This window comes from Drosophila mauritiana, chromosome X (genome assembly GCF_004382145.1).
Source record: "Drosophila mauritiana strain mau12 chromosome X, ASM438214v1, whole genome shotgun sequence".
In the NCBI taxonomy this organism is placed as follows: Eukaryota; Metazoa; Arthropoda; class Insecta; order Diptera; family Drosophilidae; genus Drosophila; species Drosophila mauritiana.
Window position 1 is genome coordinate 10,334,711 of NC_046672.1, and position 25,328 is coordinate 10,360,038.

A 25,328-nucleotide genomic window follows, 5' to 3' on the forward strand; every position below is an offset into this window, starting at 1 on the left:
AAATGGAAAAGTGAGCAAAAGTTTTCCCCCTTTTTTTTTGATGGCTTGATATTTCAGATATGGCAAATTAGCAGGGCACTCCCCTCCGCTCCCCTCACCACCACTTCACGCGACTTCACTTCACTTCACTCTTCTTCTGCGCCATTTAATCAACAAAAACACTTTTTATTGTGAAAAATTATGACATTGTTGTTGCCTTAATGTTGGCCATTCCATTTTCCGCTGGTTGTTGCTAATGTCAAAAGTGTTATTGTTATGCAGACAATTATAGCATGCGATAAAAATGCTTAGGAAAAGCGGTCTGGCTAAAGGATGAAAATGAAAGGGGGTGGTGGAAATAATGAGAGTTTTGCAAATGAGAAAATATGTTTATTAGGGTTGCCACCACTCGGTCAGGATAAAAGCGCGGCACTTTTGGGGTCGCAGTGGATGGGGGAAAACTGCGAAAAATTGTGGAAAACTTAACAGCCAGCAGCTGGGATCGTTCTGGTCATCAGCATTGTTTATTTATTACGGCCCCTTCAAAAAAAAAAAAAAAAAAAAAAACAGCTGCCAACCTCGAGTAAACAAACTTCGGGCGGAGAAAGTGAGATCACTTGAGACAAATCATGGATGTCCGATGCATGGCATCCATCTCTGACATTGATTGCCCATGACAAATGTGAAAACTTGGGGGCAACTCTTTGATGATCGTTTTGGGTAAACAATTGCTATTTTACTCGCAAGTTAAAGCTATTAATGCTTAAAATTATAAGCAGTTATAATTAAATAATTATTGCAATTAACGGGTATCTTTTCATGCGTATAAAGATGACCATTTTCCATTGAATTATTGCATTAAATCATTAATATTAGATACTTATAGTTTTAAGAAACGAAAGCTCTATTTAACAGCAATTTACTAGTTAACTAGTACTAACTAGTTACTATAACCTTAAGAAGTTTATATATATATCCTTAGAGTTACGTTTTAGGGGCTTGTATTGTATGGGGTCATATCTCTGTTGTTAAGGAACAGCAATTTGCCAAAAGTTGGAGGGGAATGTGCTTATGAGGATGGGGCGTGAGTGGGGGTGCATCATTGTCAGACTTATGAGCATGGCGGTTCCCCCATCGCCGTCGTCGCCTGACCCATATTTATTTTTGGCACTTTGGTATTTCACATTTGATATGGGCGGCTGCCCGCCAAAATAGAAGTGCATATGAGTGCATGCTACACTTACCGAAATGGAAAGAACTTTTCCAGTATTTGTCTGCCCAGGCTGGTCGTTGTCATGTTTTCCCGACTTTTCCGCTTTAGTTTGCTTTTCTTTTTGATTTTTTTGGTTTTTTTTTGTTTTTTGGTGCAGCAGGAAATGTGGTGCAACAAAGACGGCTACGGCAACGGCGACGACGGCATTAACAACAACTGCGCACTGGGCAATTGAAATACGCTTTAATTAAACTAATCAGAAGATATATACACCATATATAGACGCGCGATACTGAGCAGACGCCCACACACACAGGGAGTAGTCGTTCGTTTAAAAGATCTTGCGGTTGGGCTGCCTCGAAAAAAAAGAAAACAAACCGAATATACAAGTCGGCAAACTGATCGCTATATGTATATTTTTATATATATTATATTTTCATGGGATCGTTTCACTTTAGGGCCGCGGCAACAGCGCACATTCACAAATTATTATTGCAAAACTGAACAGAAACAAAAAGATGCAACTTAGTTTAGCACTTTTCGATACGCGACGCGGTCTTTGTCACGCTTTTATTCATTTTGATTCATCGGAGATTGATGCTTACTATATCATTTATTTTACTTGTCTTAATGAAATGCATAAACTGTGACTAAGTTTGCTCTTATCAGGAACTGGAATTCAGCCGGCAAACCTCAAGAAAGTCTTAGACTTTAGTAAACCTTAAAGCATATGATGAAACTCTCGTATCGCTTTGTTATAAAAATGAAATATATGATCTAGGGTTATAATCCTTGTTCGAAACTATCGGCTACTATCGGCTACTCTACTATCGACTACTCTACTACTTATTCTATATATATTCTATATTCTATACTTATGCCCTAAAATCAAACTCAGCTTTAAACGTGAATCATTTCCACTGCACTGATTTGAAGTAAGGTTTTCCAGTCACTTTGTTTGATGATGAACTTTTTTAAAGATATATCCATTTGGAGCAATCCAGAAGCCAAGATCTGTCATTTGTCAGTGGCTGGTTAAAGTCTGCCGATCGTTTGGCGTGTGATTAATGAAGAATCCGAACCGATTCTGCAGAATTGCCCCGTCTAAAGAGCCACAATTTAGTCTTCATATCTGCATGGCGATCAGAAATTTCTCTTTTCTTTTTTTTTCTTCTCTCAATTTGATCTTGTACTTAGGGGGCTAAGATGCCAATGACCCAGCCACAATGGCAATAAAGAAATTGTACAAAAAAGGCGGAGAAGAAAATTACATAAATTGCAATTTAATTTGCCTCGTTTGTTACCATTGCTGTTTTTGTTTTCATTTGTTTTGTTTCTTTTACGCTTCGCTGTGTCGCTTGTCAAAAAATAAAAGTGTTTTTTGTTTTGCTTTTTGTTATTACAGTCATTATGGTTTTTTTCTTTACTTTGTTTTTCCTTTTTTTTTGTTTGTTAGTCAGCTCAGTTTACCGTTAACCGTTAGCCAGATTACAGCACACAGTCACAATCGCAATATCGCACTCATAAGAGCGTAAAACAATCACACGCGGAGAAAAGGTGACCCCGAATGGGGTGACTTCAAGATCCATTTGGCTAACACGTCCTTGCCGCACTGTTACTCGATCCAACTGGATATAACTTATAATTTTTGCACCTTTTGGGTAACTAACTTTCGCAAACTATCACCCCTAGCAACAATAAACAAAAATGAGTTCTGAGAGGGGTTGTAAGTATTGATTTTAACATACATATATAGATAATGCAGAACAAAGTTTATAATGAGTATTTTAAACAAAGTTAGGCTATTATATACACTCATCATATTGATATGAACATTGTGAGCTACTTGAATGTGAAATTCCAGTCCCTCATTGATATTGGCTTGCATCCAAATGATCCTAGTATGAATTTTATTTATGAATATTTTAAAGGATTGAGAGCGCACTTCAATGAAACATGAATTAGTTAAATCAAACACTCGTATCTTTCTATTAAAAAAAGTCAAAGAAGATGACATTTTTCCTTCAGTGTATTCTTATTATTTTTGCATTTCAAAAAATCAGCAAGCGATTTGGAGAATTTCAAGCGAATCGCGTCGTGAGTCACATGGGATCTGCGCTTGTTTGTGGATTAGGCTTCCCAGGGGCAATGGTCACACCTCTGCGGATTGATCGCGATCGGAGATTTTGGGGCACTCCAACAACTCCGACGACTCTCTTCTGCCCCCTCCGAGGAGCAGGAGAAACTGAGAAGAAAGAGCGCAGACGACGCTAACGTAGACCGTGCAGATGCGGCGCGCGTTCGCATCGAAAGTTTTCTTGTGACTGACTGACTGTTTCGGTTTGGGGCTACTGCGGTGCGGCTACAGCGACTTGGGGCATCGGCTGCGGGCCGCATGAGGCACTGTGGTGTCAAATCGCCCCGCAGCGCGCACAACTGGCGACTGATATAAATAGAAGTGCCGTCGGGAGATCCACAGGCAATACGATCGAGATGAGGCTTCACGGACAGAGGAACACTCCAAAGACTCCAAAAAATACATTGTTTCGATATTTATGTATTCATAAAAAATTGGAAATTTCATGAAAACTTTAAACACATTTACCGAACCGAACCCACTGTGCATATTTAAAAGTTTTAAAGAAATGATCAACATTTTGGCCTGCTATCTTGCAATTGCTTGCAACCACTGTGCGATTTTTCCAGAAAAAAGAGAGCGCAGTTGGCCAGGAAATGGAAATGGGAAAGAAGAATTGAGAAATGAGAGAGCGCTAAGGACCACGCTTTCTTCGGTCTCAAATTACAGCGGCTCTCCCGCCGATCGAGACGCTCTCTTGCTTTCTGGCTTTCTTTCTCTTCTGCTCTCCTGGAACTCTCAGTTCAATCAACTTCAATTAAATCGATGAGCGACAATCATCGGCGAATGCAAATTAATTAGACAACTTGGTTGCCGCCTGCCACTTTCTTCCTCTTCTCGGCTGACTGATTTGCGGCTGGAAAAAATCCAATCCAATTGAGCTAAACTATTTCAGAGCTTTCAGCCAGCTTGACCGGCTTTTCTTGATGTCGCTGGCGATTTTCCCTGGATTCGCGTTTTTTTTCCTCTTCTACTCCGGTGCGTCTGGTTTTTCCACTGTCCATTGGCCTTTTCTCAGTGGTTTCTTTTCCTTATTTTTTTTTCCTGTGGCATATGCGGAAGTGTGTGAAAGAGAAAGCGCATAATCCAATAAAAGAGTGGAAAATAGATGAGCGGCGGGTGGGGAAAAGTGGGTGGTGGTGGGCCACAAGTAACAAGTGCAACCGCAAATGTTTCAATGTAAAATTGTGGCAAGTGTAAAACATAGTTGCGGTGTGTAAAAGGTGTAAAAAGAAAGGATTGAATATAATTGTAAATATTTAAAACCAGATTGAATTCATTTCATGCGGTTGTATTATGTAGTCTTCAATTCTGCGAAGAATTCATCACTTCACTTTCGTGTTTCTCCCTTTTCCGGCGACTTGCACAATCCACCGTTTATGGAAAAACCTTTGCGAGTTTTCGCTAGTTTTTTCCATTTCAAGTGATGTGTTGTTAGTAGCGTCAACTGGCCATATAAAAGTGATAGACATATTAACCCACTAGTCCACATTGCTGCCAAATTCAGACAGCGTCAGACAAAGTAGCAATTTTCAGCTCAGTTGCGTGCCGCTTGTTGTTGTTGTCTGTGTGGGTGGAAAAGTGGGTGGAAAATTGGGTGGAAGTGGGCGGAAATGGGCGGGGTGCTGGGCGGTGGGCGGGTCGGTAGTGAAGCATGCATGCCAGACACGCGAATGCGATAAAAATTAACGGCGACGCCGCAAATTTAGTGGATCCATTTCAATCTATCCCATGGACCTTTCTTAAAATTTGCTATCTGCATTTTACTATGTACACTTCGCTAATGGAATGAAAATTATGTCTAGTGTTTTTTTTTTCATGAATTCAAGTTTATAAAGTTAAAAAACAACTCATACTAGCTTAACTATGTTAGATTGATTAGAAATAAAATGTTTAGTCCTACATTAAAATAATCTAGTAGCTTAGTTACCCAAACAAATTTCCCTGAATTAAAGTGAAAGTTATAGGAAGTGCGACTCCAACGACACCTTCGAATTTTCCTTTTTTCCACTCCTGTTTATTTACGATTTTCCGCACTCGACAGTGTAAACCGCAAACGAAGGAAAAAAATGATAACAAATTGAGTTGGCGGCGGCAAAAACGAGATGAAGGAAAAGAGCGCTTTATGACTTTGGCTAACTTTGGCTACGTGCATTGGAAAACCAAACTGAAAAGTCGAGAAAGGCGGAAAAACTGTTGCATGCTTTTAGGCCGGAAATTATATGCACGATGTGACCATTAGTCAAGATGTCGGTGTGGAATGGGATATATCCCACTATATACATATATGTACGTGTTCGAAGATCTGAACTTTATAGTTTGCGTTTTTTTCTGGGTTTTTGGTGTTTGAATTTTGCGTTCGAATTGCAAAGAAAATTTAAGAATAAAGTAAGTTGCCAATGATTATAAAATTATAATAAAATTGATAAAATAATAACAATATTTGTCTGATTGTAATCAACTGATACTGTGGTGCGCTTATATAATAGCCAAACGTTTCCCATCTCTATTTTATGTTTTCTATCCTAATATTTTTATGTGTTTCAAATTCGTGCACCTGTATTTCCAGGGCATTCATTTGCCTTGCCTTCTTAATTTTTGATGGGCGTATAGTGTGCATGCGTGATAAATGGCTTTTCCAGCGACAAAAATGGCAATGATGAAAATGGGAAAAATTGTGCGTGCCAAAGGAATAAAATATATCCAATGTTGGTGTTTTTTTGCGCTCTTGTTGTTTTCAGCGGGGCAGCATCTGGCGTCTGCTTGCCTCGCATCCTTTTCCTCGACCTTGCCATCCGACCCCCTCCCCCCAAAGTCCCCCCTTCTTCCGCCCAATCACACCCCATTTTGGCCGCGACGAGATGACGTCCTTTGTTGCCGCGTTATGAGCAAGTTAATTATGGTGTCTGATATTTTACCCGACGCTCTTTTCTTTGCGATTTTCCTTGCTGTTAGCCATCAGTTTCAGGATTTCAGTTTCTATAAACTTATTTAGTCCTTATATGTCGGAAATTCTGTTTAAGCAATAGAATATCTAGAAAAATAACAGAAGCACAAATATTCAAATATATAAATAAATTCTAATTATTCTATTCCTAGAGTAACAGCATTCTACATATTGTATCACAAGAAAATCCAGCAAGAATTTGCTTATTTATTCGCTTTCATACTGATTTAGACGTTTTTCATGAAGAGTTTGGGTAAGTGAGTTTAAAAATTAGGCTGCTGGTGCAGGACATTTATATATTAAAAAAAGTTTAGCAGGTTTTGCTGCGGAAATCGTGGCAGGACTAAATTTATTAGTATAGGTTGTGAATATGTGAACTGCTACAAAATCGATATCTTAGTTTGGTTTGCCATCTACAGCAGGTGTAGCCAATATATGTGGCTAGCAAACTGAAACTATTCGCCCCCCGATTTCCCATTTTCCCAGACGCCAAAAGCCATGAGTCACACACACAAGTTGAATGAAGCTGTGGAAAACTTTTGCCAGCCCGTTCGCTTATGAAAGGACTTACAGTCGGTCGAATTTCCTGTAGTTTTTCGGTGGTGCCACCGTTCGCTTGCTTTCGTCATTAATATTTAAGTATCGTCGATTCAATCGATCCACATAAAATGAGCTAAATAGCAAAAGTTGGGGCAAAATGTGTGAGCTTGACGGACAGAGAGTCACGGCCGAAGAGACGGCATCAAGTCAAATTGAAGTTGAATTTCCCCACCGCTCTTTCGTTTAATTAGCGAAAAGTAATTACTTAATTAGCTTGTGTGTGTCTCCATTTAAGCAGCTTAACTTTGATGGTCCAAAAAGCGCATTTAAGGTTGATTAGTTTAACGGCAAAAGATTCGTTGCCCCGCATCGCATCTAATCTCTGATAGAATTGGTGTGGGAAAAATCGTGCCAACCGCAGGCAAATCAAAACTTCCATCAGCAATTTAATTGACCAGTAGCCCCACCCCTTCCACCGCTTTCAGTTCGATTTTTCCCCACCTATTCATTTTCCACCCCACTCGCTCACACACACATACATATGTAGATGGATGTATAAAACATTATGGGCGAATAAAAATATTGTGTTGCCTACTTTCAGGCCATGTTTTTTATGCCCCTTGTGGTGCGATTCAAATACATGCAGATACATTTGCAGATACATGTACTACCTTTCAGAAAAATACACTTGCCATGAAATATGAACTTCGAAAAGCTAGATACCCTAAAAAAATACCATATGTAACAATTCAATAATAAATGGATCACAAATGGATCTTGAAACTTTTTTAAAATAAGTTATAAGTGAAAGTCTATTGATCGTGCTAAACAGTATCTTTTATTAGATAATTTCGAATTCGGTATAAAGTATTTGAACTTCCAGATGCTATTGCAAATACCCTCTAGCTAGAGTATCGAAATTTATGCAGGGGTATAAATATATTTTTGCATACTTTCGGTTGCTGGCATAAAACTCAACTTTGTGTCATAAACACCACTGAAATGGAGCGCCGCAACACCTGCGACTGCTAAAACGCCGGCGGGCCACAACAAATCAAAAACACGACTACCCAAAGTGGGCAAAAGTGGGTGAAGGTGGGTGTTTGGAGTTATGTCTAGTGAATAAATAAAAGCAATAAGCAGACAGCAGGCGACTGAAAACAGGAGACAGCAGTCAGACGACAGCAGACGGCATCGTAAGTAGGTAAGCAGCGCTACTAAAAAACAGTTACCCCCTCAGATTTATCTGGTTTAGTGTTAAAATTTGACGCATAGATGGGGAAAAAGTCCAAGCGGAAAGAAGCAACCAAATGCTCTTTAGAAATATATGATATTAGCATAAGAACTTGGTAAAATGGATATGGAGCATAGTTTAGAAAACAATCATTTTGTTAAATCTAGTTGTGAAAATATTAATATCTTTTGAATTTATTTTATTTTTATATAGTTTTAAATCGCAAGAAAAGAATGTTAAAAAGAAAGAACATTAATACCTAACATCGAATTTAATCATTAGCTTAAGGCTGTATTTATTTATATTTAATATTAACTATTTCTATTTAACAGCATAATTAAGTTTGTTCCTTCAAGCACCACACATTTAAAACATGTAGCGGGGGGGTAAAAAGAAAATGGGCTGAGTGGATTACAAGTTTGCAACAAGCTAAAGAAGCTTTTCCCCGTGAAAAGTACGGACGTAGATCTATGTACTTTTTATGTCCTGGGTCTCCGTGGGTGGAAAATTTGAGCATTGGGGAGCCGGTCAGGTGGGAAATGCTAAAAAACAACAGTTGAAATTCCCATGGTGCAAACTTTATTCTATTACGACTGGCAAAGAACAAGAGTTTGGGAAAACTGCTGGCGTGGGGCTTTCGCCCCCCTCCACGCGAAAAACCGAAACAAGAACAGCGAAAGCGAATAATTGAAAGTGAGGACCGGAGATCCAAAAGCCTCGGGTTTGCAGCCAGAAGACTGCGGCTTTCATTGTCTGTCGTGGAAGTCTGTCTTCTTTCTCCGGCGACTTTTTCCAGCCAGCTGAGACTATTGGTTTTCCGCCGTCCCAACCTATTTCCCTCGCATTTTCCCGACCACGCTAATCCAGCGCCACATTTATGGCACTGGGATTTGGACGGACTTAGGAGTTGTACAAGAATTAGCTGCGTTGCCTTCACTTCTGGGCCATTAAAATGATTTAAATTGGAAATCGGGAATGGGAGGCTTGTATGTAAATAAAGTCTTAACTGTGGCTAAGACCCAATGCCACCGAAGTAAGTTAAACAGCAGCTGGCGAATTCCCCAGGGGTTTCGGGGGGAAATGCTCGATTTACTTTTGGATGTGGCAAAGTTAACTTATTTCTAATTAAATCTTTATTATTGTCTAAATTATCAAATTAAATTTGCAAAAAGTAGTCAGAGTTTGTCATATGCTAACAGTGATAATAAGTAAATTTGTTACAATTTTGATGTATCTCTTTGCTAGCATATCTTTATCAATGTTGTATGAAAATTATACCTTTAAGCATTTACGCATACCTTACTTTTAATGGTGTTATTAAGTTAAATAGGAGTATCATCATAATTGCCATTAGACTTGAACATCAACTTGTCTGAGCCCCCATTGCACATTGTTTTCAGTTAATTCTGGCCATTAACTGGATTAGATCCCTTTGAGTCTGTAACTCTACCAAAATTCCCCCACTTTGCAGCCAGGTCACTGCGAAGTGGCAAGCCGGAAAATAATAATTGCCAGAACAATGAACAGCGGAAACTTTGGCTAATAGAAAATGCAAACAACATATTAAACAATTAAACGGAAATTAGCACAAAATATTCACGTCGGCCAAGGGGGATGGAGGATGAAACTGAAGTGTAGCAGATCCGGGAAAAAGGATCCGGCATCAAGTCGGTTCATTAATAAACGACTTCAGACGGACGCAATTGAAGGTGAACGGAAATGAATGCAGTGGCCAAATGAATATATGGAAAATGTGGCAAGAGGAGGCGGACTCCTCCAGCGCGACTGCTAATGAACCTGGTTTTACGATGCCATTCAGGTGAAGCGGGGAAGACAGCCAAACGGAAACATCGGACTAACCGGACGTGGGTGGGGATGCCCCCCCCCCCCCCCCCCCCCCCCTCCTCAAAAGACAAAGGGGCTGGTCGGCCAACTTAAATATGCAAGACAGCGCTCGGCTGGGCGCCAAATGTGCCACCCCAGCTCCGCCCACGTCGGCTTTTGCGCCCCCCATGACCCCAGAAGCCCCCAAACACCAAACACCAAGCCCCAACCCCTAAAATCCCCAGGAACTTCAACGCCAGCTGTGCCGACAACAGCGCCAAGTACCGACTAACATTCACACTCTGCAGAAACACTGAGAGAAAATATCTTTTAATATATATACTGAGTGTTTGCAATCCAAGAAATAAACATTTTCCCACTGTAAAACTAGCACTTAGCTCATAATTATTTATAAGTAGCTCTGAGGTATCCCCACATATGATTCATATTAATAACTCGTAATATTTTTTTTTTTTGCTCAGTGCACCGCTGCACAGCCCACGCTTTCGAGCAGCATAAACTTACAACACTTTTACCTCATCATCAAGGACTTGAACTTAAGGAAATTGATTTTATGCAACGTTTAGAGAAGAGCAGCAGGGAAATAGAATGTGGCAGCATAAAAGGGATACGACCAGAAAACGAGGACCAGACGTTTTGTATGCTAAACCGCAAAGAAAAATGGTGCCAGCGGCGAGGATGAGTGTAAAGTGACATAAATAAAATCCGTGACTATAAATCTAAGGCATAAGCGGTTAAAGAGTCAGCCAAAAGACGCGGCACGTAGCCCTCATCCCATCCTTACTCATCCCTACTCATCCGCCCTATCCGCGGTATCCTTTCTTACCAGCTCCACAACCTTTTTGGCATCCTCCGTCAGGAGTCGCAGCAATGAATCCAGCAAAACGCAGATAAATATGTAAATAGATACAACGCGGTTTATGCTTTGGACAACAATGCAATGGATATACCTTAAATACTGGTTGCTGGGGCGAGAATTCAGCGATTTTGAATTTAAGACTTTAGGTGGGAGCTAAAAATGGCTAATATCTGGGAAATTTGAAGTGCGTACCCAGATAAGAACTTAGCGAACTTCTAATTAAATGCATTTAAATAGGCTAGAACTAATTAAAATGTAAGCTAGTTTCTCAATCAACCGCTCGTTTCTAGACATTTTCAAAGTGCCAAATTTCCTAGGACTGTGCATAAAGTTTAAGAAGGGATTTACTACCCCTCCAACACCTGTGATCCCCGTTTTTATGACCCACCCACCTGTTTACAATTCAACAATAAAGAGGGAAAATCAATCGAAGTTAGAAAAAGGCGATAGTTTTTTATTTCAAAATAATTTCAAAATTATTCCAAAAAAATGCCGAATTATTGAAATATGTATGCAAAAAAATACTTTACATCTAAGATTTTGTCTCTTAATTTAATTGTAGATGTAACAAGAAAAAACAATTTAATGCGACAAGTAACAGGTATCCAAACAATAAAGAAAATTCCAGAGAAAATGGATTTTCATAGGTAAAAAAAAAACTCGATTTTTATGGACCCGCAAGGGTCACATTAAAACGCATGTTAAGCAACACGCAAAACAACTGGATAAAGGAAATGGGAAAAAGGGTTGGATTGATTCGGTTTGGTTCGCTTGGCTTCAGCTTTTCCTTTTCCCGGGAAAGGGGTTGGAAAATCCTTTTTCGCACGACTTGACTTCGGTTGGCAATGCGGCTCGACTGGCATTTTAATAGACTGTTGACAATTCTCACTGTTTACCGAGTGTCTGGGCGAAGAAACAGTGGAGGAAAAAATCAAGAAAATTGCGATAAGTACGATTATTGCTGCTCTACACCTACCTAATCCCAATTGGATTAGTAATTATTATAGTTTAATATTTTCCAACAAATTGTTTGGTTAGAGTAAGGATTCGAAACGCGAATTCTTTGGCAATCCTTTTATTGGACTTTTGCAGGGCATTGGGGATTCTAGCATGATACATGGACCTTACTCAAGGATTTAACAATAAGATTTTGGAGAGAGTAAGGTTAATTTTTCTTGTTTATAGAGCAATGCTTAAACCCTCTGTTCAAGAGCCCCATTTCCTCCTTCCCCCGCAAAGTTGTCAACGGATTTTGGTTTCTCAAAAGGGACTAAGTCCTCGGAAGATCCATCGCCAGCTCCAGAATCTGGTGAATCAAAATTCAGTTGCTCCTTATTGGCGGAAGTATTCCACCATGTTGAATACTCTTTGTGGCGCAATTCCTTGGCCTTTTCCACCAAATCCAGACATGTGACCTTGGCTCCGTCGGCCAGATCCTCAGAATAGTTGGGTATGTTTCGAATGATACGGAAGGTGCTCTTCACTCCTTCATTGTAGTATTTCCGGGATAGCTCACCCACGCTCAGATCACTCTCCTCAAGCTTCAGCGTTCGTCGCAGAAGTCCAAATACTGGTTGTAGGCCATTAGTGATCTGTTGGAGTAGGTGGTCCGTCTCCTCCGTCTTGCCCCACACTCCAACTCGATTGGTTATGTAGACGGTCATCGAGACCGCTGCAGTGCGATACATCAGTGTGGTAAACATTATCGCAGAACTATTCCAAATTACGCTTGTTAACTATTAAACTACCAAGATATCGATTTGGATTTTGTTACTCACAAGAAACACGATTTAAAATGATGGGCCTACTAGGAGGACAAGAGAATTTTACATCAAAAAATAAAGGCAAGTCTTCCATTCTTGCTAAAGCATTTGGAAATCACTATTGCACACTTTAAGAATCTTTCGTATTTTTTTCTCCTTTTTTCAAAGCCATCAACTAAAGTTCTTAGGTGAGACAAGAGTTGTAAGTTCTTTTAAGTTTCCCACTAGCATCCCTTCATCAACGACGGTGTTATCCTTTTTTTGGGGGGCGTTGTGCTATAAAAAAAGAATACACTATCCAACCAATAGCGGTAGCACGGAAACCCAAAACAAGTGAGTAAAAATCTAATCCATTACTCAAACCAGCAAACTGAAAAAGTAATGGTATTGCCCACAAGCAGAAAGAAGGAGGCGTCGATTGCGGATGCGGAGATGGCGTTGAGGTTTTGGATGGTGTAAATCTTTTGTAACATTTTGGTGTCCCCTTTTTTTACGAATCCTTTGCAGCCCTTCTTTTGTGGAGCATATTGGTATATGTTATACGTGTAGTTATGCCACACAATCAAAATTATATTACTGCTCATTCGCTAATTACACAATTGTGTTTGTTATTTGTTTGTAAAAGCCCTACACACAAAGAAAGCGCCCTAGTTTTGTAGTGCGTTAATGGGTAGTAGTTAGTCGACATCTATTCTTAACTTTTTTGTTATTTTGGGAAAGGACCACATTCCGTGTGTGGAGCTACGTGAATGGAAATAAAACTGCAATTCGGTTCAGCACTTGAAACCAGTTGAATGTCGCTCAGGCGAGTCAAAGGCGAGACGAATCTTTCGGTCCTGTTTGAAGGAACTTTGACATCCGCCAAAGGACCAAGCTTCTCTCTTCGGTTTTTTTTTTTGTTTTTTTTTTTAATTTGCACAACTTCTGACCCAAATTCATTTGTCACAGAATGGAGGCGGCCAAGCAGCAAGGGACCAAATTCTTATCCCCTTTGGCGTGAGTCTGCCAACATTCTATAAATAAATAATAGAGTGGCCGTCAAAGGTGGGGTCAAAAGGGTCCTTGGCCAGGACACATCCTGTGCCCGTGTGTCCATTCATTGGCAGAGTCATAAAGCCGGGAATAAATGGGTCCTGCGTGGCCGAGGTGCAAGGCGTGGAATTAAAGCCTCTGAAAACATGAATTTCCTTGTGCCATTATTGCACTGAAGACACTACATAGTGAAAAGCCTGCTAGATAAGGATTATCTTATTTCAAATAGATGTGGTCTTAACTAAAATATATAAAATAACACAATTCATTAAAATTACCATTAAATTTCTTTAGCATCCTAGAAAAAAGAGGAACAAACCAGACCGAATACGTGACTCTTTTGTGATCCTAATGAGCTGGCTCCACTACTTTCCCGTTTCTGCCCGCAACTATGCGCCTGCCCAGAATTTTCCATTCCAGCTTAATAGCCGGAAATTAAATCAAGATTTGCGGGCTCAACTTTTGGGTATGCCAGCAAAAGATAAAACACAAAAATAAGAAGCGTAAAGGAAACGAATACGGGAGACAGCAGCTTTCATTTGCATATTTTGCACGGGTCCTAACTCGCATTTACAATTTTTCATTCATTTGTCCATTCCCTTGGTCTGGTTTAGCCAACCAAAAAAAAAAAAAACCCATTCAACTGACATTTTGACCATGAAAATGAAAATATGTTGGAGTTTTTTGCGGGCCGGCTAAGAAAAATGTGGTAGTCATGTGAGCAGAGTTTATGTGTGTGGATCTGTGAAAAGCGCAAGTGTAATTAGTGAGAGGCTTAACGGGGCTAAGCCAACAAACATTTTGTGGGCTGGGTTTTTCTTTTTTTTTTAAACAGACTGCACCAAAAAAATAATCCTAAGCCCTTTCTGGAGTCTGTTTTTATCATTTTATCTGTGGAGATTTTCTAAAAACTCCAGAAACAATTGAAGTTTAAGCAGAAAATAGGCATTCATATATACTAATTACCAAAGAAATATAGTTTTAAAGTTCTTTCAGCCCACGTATACTTTTGGTTCGTTCTTTCGCTTGTTTTTTTCTTGATTTTTTTGTTGTGCAACTCTGACTTTAGCACCATTACGAAATGGCATTTGGCTTGGGTTTTTTTTTCCCACCAACTCGAGAGTCCGATGAATGCAACTGAAACTGAAACTGGAACTGGAACTGAAACTGAAACTGTCTCTTCTGGCTGATAAATCGCCGGTGCATTATTTACGGTCCGCTCTGCTTTTTCAGCTCCATGCATGGTTACTTTTTATGGTCGGCACCTATGACGTATACGCGATATTAGGTATGCGGCATGCGGTATGCGGTATGCGGCATGCGGCATGGGACACCGACACTTTGTTTATTCTCTAATTTACTGGGTAGGCCAACAGAAACCGCACATAACAAACAGCAATCAGAGAAGCCAAGTGCAAATGGCCTTGCCAAGTGCCAAGAGTCTCGGGAATTATGATCCGGATAAAAATTTTTCTAGCTTATAGGAGCGACGAATGAACGGTTTTAATGGTCACTAAAAACAAAATTCAAAAACGTCAAATATATGAAAGTGGCTTTCCCCATAAATTGGACAAAGAATTCGACACAGCGAAAATAAAGATTTTTTTGTACTGCCAATAAGCGTACCTAAATAATCCTATCACTGAGTTTCGAAAAACAAATTTTAAACTAATTTTTTTATTTTCGACAAAATTGCGAAAAATGGCAAAAAAAATGAATTTCCAATTTTGAACACAGGTCGATAGGGAATTTTGCTACGAATTTAAAAAGGTATGGCATTCCTCTTTTGGACAATTATTATTCTTTCTATCGAAGAAATAGTGATTATTTTTTACCAAAAAACCACAAAATACAAATATGGCCAAAAATTGGATATTTGCAAACGGGGTTTTCTCCATAACTTGGCTAAAAACGTCATCACCGCTATCATGAAGACTGTTTTGTGCTGCTAATAAGCATAGCTAACTATCCCTATCACTACTTTTATGATTTCAAAAAATAAAAATTTTACCAAATTTTTGCATTTTCGATAAGGGGTACCATCATCAAAATTTGCGAAAATTGGCAAAAAAAATGAATTTCCAATTTTGAACACAGGTCGATAGGGAATTTTGCTACGAATTTAAAAAGGTATGGCATTCCTCTTTTGGACAATTATTATTCTTTCTATCGAAGAAATAGTGATTATTTTTTACCAAAAAACCACAAAATACAAATATGGCCAAAAATTGGATATTTGCAAACGGGGTTTTCTCCATAACTTGGCTAAAAACGTCATCACCGCTATCATGAAGACTGTTTTGTGCTGCTAATAAGCATAGCTAACTATCCCTATCACTACTTTTATGATTTCAAAAAATAAAAATTTTCCAAATTTTTGCATTTTCGATAAGGGGTACCATCATCAAAATTTGCGAAAATTGGCAAAAAAAATTGAATTTCCAATTTCGAACACAGGTCGATAGGGAATTTTGCTACGAATTCAACGAGGTATGACATTCTACTTTTGGACAACTATTTTTATTGCTATTGAGAAAATACTAATTATTTTTTAGCAAAAAAAAACCAAATAATAATATTGCAAAAATTCGAATATTTACAAACGGGGTTTTCTCCATAACTTGGCTAAAAACGTTATCACCGCTATCATGAAGACTGTTTTGTGCTGCTAATAAGCATAGCTAACTATCCCTATCACTACTTTTATGATTTCAAAATATACAAATTTTACCAAATTTTTGCATTTTGGATAAGGGGTACCATCATCAAAATTTGCGAAAATTGGCAAAAAAAATGAATTTCCAATTTTGAACACAGGTCGATAGGGAATTTTACTACGAATTCAACGAGGTATGACATTCCACTTTTGGACAACTATTTTTATTGCTATTGAGAAAATACTACTCTCCCAGAAAAAAAAGATCAGAACAAGCCAAGCTAAAATTGCCACTTCCTTCAGTCGAAACTTATACATATTAAACCGAACCGTAAGCCAAGCTAAAATTGCCACTTCCTTCAGTCGAAATTTATACATATTAAACCGAATCGAATTGACGATGAGCCAGTACCTGTTTAAGGTTATCATCGTGGGTGACACCGGCGTGGGCAAATCCTCCCTGATGATGCGTTTCACGGAGAACAAATTCCTCGAGAACTACGTGTGCACGGTGAGCATGGATATCAGGGCGAGCTACGTGGAGCTGCTCGAGGGCAAGATGATGCTGGAGGTCTGGGACACCACCGGCGACGAGCGCTTGAAGTCGGCGATGCCGTCCTTTTATCATGGTGCCCATGGCGTACTGCTCGTTTACGACATAACGTCGTCCAAAAGTTTCGAAAACATCGGTGGCTGGCTGAAGGAGATCATGCGCATGTGTCCGGATAAGCTGAACGTCGTGCTGGTGGGGAACAAGTGTGATGATCCGGACCATCGCCAGGTGGACCCTGAGCAGGCCTTCCAATATGCCCGTCGTCGGGGATTCCACTCTGATGTGGTTTCCGCCAAGAGTGGCGAGAATGTATATAACTTATTCCGTTCGTTGACATTTGACATGCACGATCGTATTGTGCGTCACGGGAGGTTCGAGGACATTAGAGAGCTACCGGATGAACCAATTAATCCAGCTGACACAGATCGCCAGGGGGGCAATGACCCCAATACCTGCTGTTAAGCAGCGCGACTTCATTTGACATTTTTATCGTTAATACATTTTTTAATTTCTATAACACAATAGCACAACAAGCTCCGTAAACTTCTTGCCTGATGAAAAAATCAAATATTTGTAATGTGAAACGGGAAGTTTGCGAACAATTAACATAAATAAAAGTTTCCCAGTTTGAATGCAGGTGGATAGCGCATTTTGTTACAAATTCAACGATTTGCACAAGTATTTTTTCTAGTTAAATTCTAGTTATATTTTGTCAAATCGGGGTAATGACTTTTCTGGAAATGCATATATCATTCCTTGGCATCGAACTATTGGCTATTGGTTTCTAAAAATCATCCATCTTGTTATAACAACATGCTTAAGCATTAATTGATGAGTTATTAGCGGTCAATGTATGATGTGAACTTTATCAGTGCTGTTTGTGGAATTGCGGCACGAATGCATTGAAATGTGCGATATATTGATATATTGTCGCAATTCGCATCAGTCAATCGGTAAATGAAGACTCGAGAAGCTTGACAGTCATAAAAAACACATCAATCAGGCGTTTTTAAACGATTGCCATTAACAACGCTGATGATGTTGCCGGCAAATCGAGGGGGTGGATCTTTGGGACTATAACTTATTTTTTTATGCTTCTGTCATGGTCTCTAGCGCGATTTTATGGCAAAACTTCCGGTAATCAAGGCGATGAGAGCAGCTGTTGTTGTCTTTTGCATTTCGTTGTTTTCCGTTGCGTTTCCATTGAAACACCTTCGCCTTCGAAGGAGGGGCGTGGCTGGGTGGATGGATGGATGGGTGGCGATGGTGCATTGGACCCCATCCAAAAGTGGCCTTGATGCCATCACCGAACCAGCAGATCCTCAAAACAATGAGCCTTTAAATTGCATCTTCTGATATAGGTACACACATATCGCATCTTGCCATAATAAGAGTGCTGATGGAAATCAGAAATAGTAACAAGTGACCATGGAGCGCCAATGCCAGACCGAAAGAAGGAGGTGGGGGGAGAGGAGGCGTAAAAGTGGGAGGGTTGTGGAGGTAGAAAAATACGGGAGCAAAGTCTTTTGATTTATGCGCAGCAATTAATTTTTTGCACATTTTTACTGCTGCTGCTGCTGCTCGTGGCATGGATGTTACCATGGGGAAGCTGGTGTTGCTGCTGTGCGGATGATTTCGGTGCTGCTGTTGCTGCTGTTGCTGCTGCTGACGACACGGACACTGAACTATGTAACAGGCGACAAAGCATGAGAGGCACACTGACCCAAAGACCATTAAATCTGTGAGAATCATAGATACATTTGAAGTGAAACTCCAAGCCATTCAAAGCTATATCACGTTTTGTTATCTCATTTGCTGCCACTACCATTCCTTCCTACCCAATGTAAAATCTTTTATTGGTTTCTTGTGCACTTATCCACGATGCTGGCACCACTGTGCGACTGAGCACGCAGACACACACTGTGGCACATTGGAGCACAGTGCTTGCAAAAGGTGCGTTCACGCGTAGCAATGCATGGGCTCCCCATTGGTTCCCTCCCCAAAAAAAATATATATGGGAGCCCCCCCTCCGTCCGTTTTTGTCATTCTCCAAACGGGAGGAACACTGTAGTCTCTACCACGGTGCGGAATTCTCCGCTCCATTCTGTTCCGTCCGCATTGCCTGGAAGTTTTTGCGGCCGAAAATGGGCAACGTTTTGGAATTTTAGTTTCGCTTTGTTGGCCTGCCCTCCTGCGCAAGGCCTCATGCCTCATGCCTCATGCCTCATGCCTCATGCCACATGCCCCATGCCACACGTCTCCGTTCTTGTGGTTGTTGTCAGGCTAAGTGTTTGTTATGATTTATATTGGTTTTATTAAATGTTTCAACAACCTTTCTGCCAAAAATTATTTACTGCAGCCCCATGGTAACTCGCACCAACCCAGCCAACGCACATACGCATCCAAATCGAGGGGGTGTGTTGGGTGGGGGGCAAAAGTGACCAGACACACAACCACCGAGGCTCCTGGATGAAGTGGCATTAAAGTTCGTGGGCGAGCAGCAACAATGTGACAAATTTTTGCACAGCTAATGAGCTTTAAAGGTGCATCTTTATGGCGGCAAGTAAAGATGGAGCAGCTGTCCCGGAACGGATGCTAATGGAAAAAGGAGGAACTTAAGTTTTAACATCAAGATGACGTAAAATGACAGGGCGTGTAACACAGAAAGGGGTGTGGGAAAAAGGTATTTAAAATAATGCTATCAAGCCACTTTTATGCTCTACCCACATTTAAGTACTTTAAGTTAGCACACTTGTTAAACAAAGTAGTGCGCTAACTTAAAAAAAATGTACTTGTTTGTGACCAACTGAAATTTCTTAGCTTTATTTTTAACTATGGATTATTCAGCAGTAATTCTTATGCCGCACGCTTGAGCAAATCGGTTGAGAGTGCCCCGGATTGTCGTCGATACTGCGTGCCACTTGAAGCAACTTGTCATTGCAGTTCAGATGACAACGTTGACGTTGTGGCACAAATTGCAGAACGCAAGGAGCAGGTGGACCAAGGCAGCCAAGGAGCCACGAGCTCGAAAGGAGATCCGAGGACCAGAAAGTCTCCTTGTAGACGATGCACGTTTTTGACGGCTTTATTGTTTAGCCAGAGCTCCGCAGCCCCGGCCAAAAGTCCACGACATTTCCGTGGGGGGAAAATGAGCGGAAAGTGCTCGAAAGTCGCCAAGTCGTTGATTCGTCTGGGGAAAATGGGTAGCTGGGCTGAACTTGAATGACTTTTCATAACTTTATAAAACTTTGCACAACGACAATGAAGAAGAAGCCGCCTGACAATGGCCAAATGAGTGGCTGTGGGTGGTTCCATTTTGGGGGTGCTGGAGCACCAGGTTCGGGGTCACCTTTCCTTGCTCTAGCACGTTTCCGCTTCCGTTTAGTCTGCGTCGCTTACACTCGAGCATAATGAATATTTTCCCAAATTGAAATGTTGTTTGTCCTTGCCCGAGGGCGGTGGCTCCTCCCCCAACTCCACCTCCGCCACCACCTCTACTTCCACTGACCCCACTGTACTTAGGTGCCCAACCCAGCGTACCCACCCTTCGAGTCACTTTCACTTTACGACTGCCTCGGCAAAGCTGCATAAATATGAAAAATGTAAAATTTAATATGCAATTTACGTCACTCGAAAGTTGTTTCCCTCATGGTCCTGACTGCCTTTTTGTTTGTAGGTCCTTTCAATTTGCATATTTCTCACTCTCCGCCATTTCTTTGTTGTTCTTCTTAATGTTTTACACTTTTGTTTAGTGAACTCTAATTTTTTTTTTTTTGTAGGGGGGTTTCATTTTCGTTTTTGTTTTTTATGTCTTTGGTCATTGTATTGTCTGGGGAAATTTAGTGAGAGAGTCGTCTGTGGCAAATGTGCGATAAATATGTGTGCTGAATACTTGGGGCTTTAGAATGCGGAGCCATATAATTTCATAATTGCGAAATCGCAGATTTCAATTGACGTCCATCTAAATGGCATTGAAGTGCGAACCTCGAAATCGAATTTCATGGCTCAACCAGTCGCTCAATATTCATTCGCTCAATGATGGACAGGCAGTTGTATGCTAAATATGATTGATATCCACACAAAGAGAGATCTCTCGAAAGCAGGTCGTGATTTCTATGCCCAGAGATCATACAAAAATGTTTATGGAATTATCTGCAAAAAAATGATCGATCATTCCAATCCCATCACATCGATTCGTTCGCTCGACTTCCAAGATGACAAAACATACATTGATCTAGATACTATCCGTGAGATACTTTTCTCCGCGGTATCCACAGTGATATCTCACACATTTCATCGCTTTGTGCTTGGCTTAAACTAATTTCAACAGCTTAAATAAGTTAATTTTGCTCTCTACGACAAAAACCTCAATTAGTTTGATCAATTGCGGTGGAAAAATGTGATACATTCACATTAAAACCTAAAATACCCTTAAATTAAATGCCAGCTTAACACAAATATAAAATATATCATAATAATATATCAAAATTAAAAACCAAATAGGATTGTACATAAGAACTAAAATGTGCTCCATATTTTAGAGTGCTGCAAGACCCCTTGGAAAGTGTATAATATTTTGTGGATTAGACGATGACAGCGGTGAGCAAGAAGCAAATAAATTAATTATGTTAATCTGTTTACATGTCAGCCGCATTAGAGCCTTTTCCTAACGACGCTTTTGCCGGGATGCGACAGACATCCTAGGAGTATCCGAGTTGTTTTTAGTTAATAAAGCAAACACCTGTCGCATTTGAAGCCGTTCTGTCTCCTGCGGACACGCATACGCACCGTTGACAGCGACAAACTTAAAACGCTCAAATTGCACAAACTTTTGACAATCATCAAGCCCATCATGACGATGCTGATGATGGTGATGGCGATGATGGCGATGGCCATGGTGGAGGGCAAGACATATAAGAGAATATATAGACGGTCCTAGACATCATCAATTCTCGGTGCCAAAATGCTGGGGGTTGGGCATAAAGACCACAAAACACTTGGGGAGCACAACAGAAAGTTTCTGCGGTTCAGCGAGGTACAGTGGTACGAGCTGTTTGAAATCTATAAAATTATGTACACAATTTTGTTTCTTGATTTCTAAATTCTTGTATTACTTAATGTGCTTTTCAACTCTATTGCTCCCGATCTTCCTATATTAATAGTACAATACATTTTTGATCACAAACAGTACGAGTTAGTGCCACGGTCCATTGAAACTGATGTTGATGGGGCATCGTGCACTTTAAGCAAATTAGTTACGCAGCTCATGTTCGTGTGGGTCCTTATGGGCTCACCCTTGGATAAAAACACTCACACCACCACATTGTGTGTTGGCAAACAAATTTAATAAATAGCTAAACACACAAAAGTCACAACCCTTTGTAACCAGCAGGATAAAAGGGGAACGGCGAAGGGCTGGAATGAAATGATTCTTCCGCCTTGGTTCGCAACCCTCTCCCCCCAAAAAATAAGGTCCTTTCGCCCACTCAACAACCACGCAACCCGCCAACCAACCCACCAACCACCCAGTTAGACATATTCATATTTACTCAAGTTTATGGAGCCTTGTATTTGTCTTTGGTTTTTGTCATCGCCGACATTGCGGATTGCCACATAAGATATAACACTTCATTTACAGACCCTCGGTTTGTCGTTTGCCCTCGGTTTTTCTTTTTTCTCAGGCGGAATTTCTTCAACTACTGCCAGCCTACCACATCTCGACCATTCGAGAATGGGGCTCTTTTTGGTTGGACAGGCCTCATAATTTATATGCTAAGCATATTGCGCTTACAAGGATTACCAAAATATCGATATACATGGCTCGCATATTCACATGTTACACATATTAGTTGGCTTTTGGGCCCGTTACAACCGCAACTGTCAGCAGCAGCAGTAGACGACATCTCGTTGGGCTGGAGGAGTGGCTAATGAAAAGGTTAAGGCTGAGGTTTCCATGGCTTACCATGTGGCTGGTGTCAAGCGGAGTGGTGACCCCGATGTGCACCCTCGTCAAGTTGTCACCAAGCACGGAAAAGCGAAAAGTCTGATGCACTATCCTTAATTCGCTTGCGATTAAGCACAAGATATACTAGCTACTTGATCAGTTGACATTTGTGCAGTCAATAAATTATACTAGAGAATCCATATTTTAGTTAACTTGCAAGTTTGTTTCACCTAGTACTTTGACTATTTGAATAGTAAAACAATGTTATTAAAGCGCATGCACCATCACGATTTTAAAATGCAACCCCTTTTGACGAAGACTTTCTTGAAGAAAAGACCTCGAAGTGATCCTTACTTCTTCGCCTGCCCCCGTTCAACTGGTGACCGTGACGTTGATGATTCAGCCGTCAAACCCACCCGCCGGTTAAACTGACCTGGCTTAACCCATTACGGAGCTCTTTTCGATGCCACCGAAGCATGCCACCGATTCCCATGAAGCGCTCAGCGGAGCATAAACATTTCACAGCCCATTGCCAACATGGCTAACCCCTTCAGGGGCCCAAGGTCCAAGGCCTTCGACTTCGTCTTCAACTTCCTCTGGTCAGCAGTTGGCTTCATTCCCCGAACACAAAACTCCCTTTATTATGGCCAAGAACAACAGCGAGACAGATACGGTTGAAACTTGAATTATTGTTTTGACCAACCACTTTCGCTTAAATGGGGCAGCAGATCTCTGAGATCTCTTTGTCCATTTCCCTGATTCCAATGTTGAGTAGATTCCTGCTTATAAAGCAGCGCACTTCTTAATACATAACTTTATCAATATCTTAAGGATATTCGAGAATGAAGGCAGATTTTCATTTAGACTTACCCATGATGAAGTCGCTGGTGATGAAATCGCTGGTTTAGAATTCGCTGCTGATGACTTTGGATGGGCAGACGGCGTTGCACAGAGACGCCGGTTGGGTGGCAATGGGTGTTGGTACTTCCGTTTCCGTTTCGCGCATTCCACAGCGGCAACCGCTGGACTTTCTTCACTTCCGGCGAGAGGCCATTGATTCGAGTGGCCGCTGCACTGGCGCTCAGCGGTGACGTCATATTGGCCAGGTCACTGGCATCGGTGTCCCCATCCTCTTCAGACGGCCCCACCTCCTTTTGTCCCGTTGGGCGGGTACGTCGCGGTGGGCGTGGCAGCGGCTTGGGTGCCACACGGCGCCGTTGTTGTTGCTGCAGCTGATTGGAGGTTGTTGTATGGGTTATTGTGGTTGCTGCCGATCGGCTTGACTTCAGCTTAATATCGATCAGGCAAGGTGGGTGTGCCAAGTGATTATTATTATTATTATTGTTATTAATGTTATTATTGTTATTATTAATACTATTATTGTTGTTGTTACTAATGTTGTTATTCTTATTGTTGTTAATGCTCTGCCATTGATGTGCCTGCAATTGCCTTGATTGCATTTGCTGTTGTTGTTGCTGCTGCCGGTTGGCCGTTGTTGTTGCTGCTGCAGTCGCAGTTGCAACTGTTGCCGTTGTTGTTGCTGTTGCAGCATGACTCGGCGCCGATCGAAGATCGTTTAGCATTATGTCCAAATCGCTGGCCAGCGAGCTGAGCAGCTGCAATGATATGGCAAACAATTTCGGGTTAACGGAAAGTTCGACAAGCCTCGAAAATTAAAAAATGACTTCATGGATTCCCCAATAACACAATCATTGAAGTTGACCAACAGCTTAAGATCATTACGAAGCCCATTCATTAGAAAACATCATCGAAGCACTTGAAAAACGTTATAATCTTCAAAACTTGGTTAACATGTTTATAACAAGAATTTACAGTGAAATTTGAAAATTAACTTGTTAGATTGCCTAGAAAAAGAGTTTTTAGTTTCCATTTTAGCCTAGTACGTACTGCTTTTGGAAAAATAATCATTTTGAAAGCACTTCCTCTTTAGCTTTTTATGCACAATCAATCGATCATAATTGTAATGCCATTAAAGTGCACAAAAAAACGACCGACCAGTTTTTACTGTCTTAATTAATGAATTTACCATGCAAATATGACCATTTATAATTCGTTACTATATCTCGAGCTATAAAATCGATTGGCCAAGCAGTCAATTGAGATCAGGCTGCAATAACTTATCGTATAGCTCATTCAGCTCGTATAGTTTCTGTCTTTTTAGTTGACAGAGGTTGTACCATAATATTTCTTTGAGTGCGAGAATCGGTGGCACTTGGACTTAGCCTTCGGAACTGGGTTCGTGAGGAATTCTCATAACACAAACAGTGGGTTGGGCTGGGCTTGGGAACTGAAGTCGCAGTTGGAGGTGAAGTTGGGCCGCCGGAGTTGGAGGTTTCTGTCGGATCGAAGGCGAAGTTGGGTGCCCCTTGGAGTTGGTGTGGCATGGCTACCTGTCCAACTGGTCCTAACTTCCGGCGGTCTGCGGCGAGGCCGTACTTCTGTGTTCGATCTCCAATAATTACGCGCCACTGTCTCGGCTAATGCAATCATAACGGGTTTTTCGCCGGTTCACCCCAGAGAAACCAACCGCCTCCTACCCGTGGAAACCCCCTGTGTTTGCCTGCCACCCATGTCTGCGGTGCCCCATGTGCAACATCATGGTTAA

General features: G+C 40.9%; 3 protein-coding genes across 5 annotated transcripts in view; 1 reads left to right on the top strand and 2 right to left on the bottom strand.

Moving 5' to 3' along the window:
* Nucleotides 1-25,328, bottom strand: part of LOC117148588 (protein sprint) — an 87,473-nt gene that overhangs the window by 54,198 nt on the left and 7,947 nt on the right. Inside the window, exons 3-4 of one of the 3 annotated variants that reach the window (XM_033316063.1) lie at nt 24,240-24,318; nt 23,573-24,206 (exon numbers count right to left, since the gene is read on the bottom strand). In XM_033316063.1, coding sequence (XP_033171954.1) covers nt 23,573-24,206; nt 24,240-24,318 — 713 coding nt within the window. Of the gene's footprint in view, nt 1-1,223; nt 2,514-23,572; nt 24,319-25,328 lie in introns of those variants that run through there. The other 2 variants (XM_033316060.1, XM_033316065.1) reach the window with 2 other exon arrangements.
* On the bottom strand, nt 11,823-12,545 carry LOC117148589 (MICOS complex subunit MIC13 homolog QIL1). Its single transcript, XM_033316067.1, has 2 exons — nt 12,533-12,545; nt 11,823-12,467 (listed from the first exon to the last, which is right to left on the bottom strand). The coding sequence occupies exon 2, from the start codon at nt 12,455-12,457 to the stop codon at nt 11,948-11,950; it is 510 nt and encodes a 169-aa protein (XP_033171958.1). The 5' UTR covers nt 12,458-12,467; nt 12,533-12,545; the 3' UTR covers nt 11,823-11,947.
* Nucleotides 16,510-17,400, top strand: LOC117148590 (ras-related protein Rab-35-like). Its single transcript, XM_033316068.1, has one exon. It carries the CDS (start codon nt 16,606-16,608, stop codon nt 17,218-17,220), a length of 615 nt encoding a protein of 204 aa, XP_033171959.1. The 5' UTR covers nt 16,510-16,605; the 3' UTR covers nt 17,221-17,400.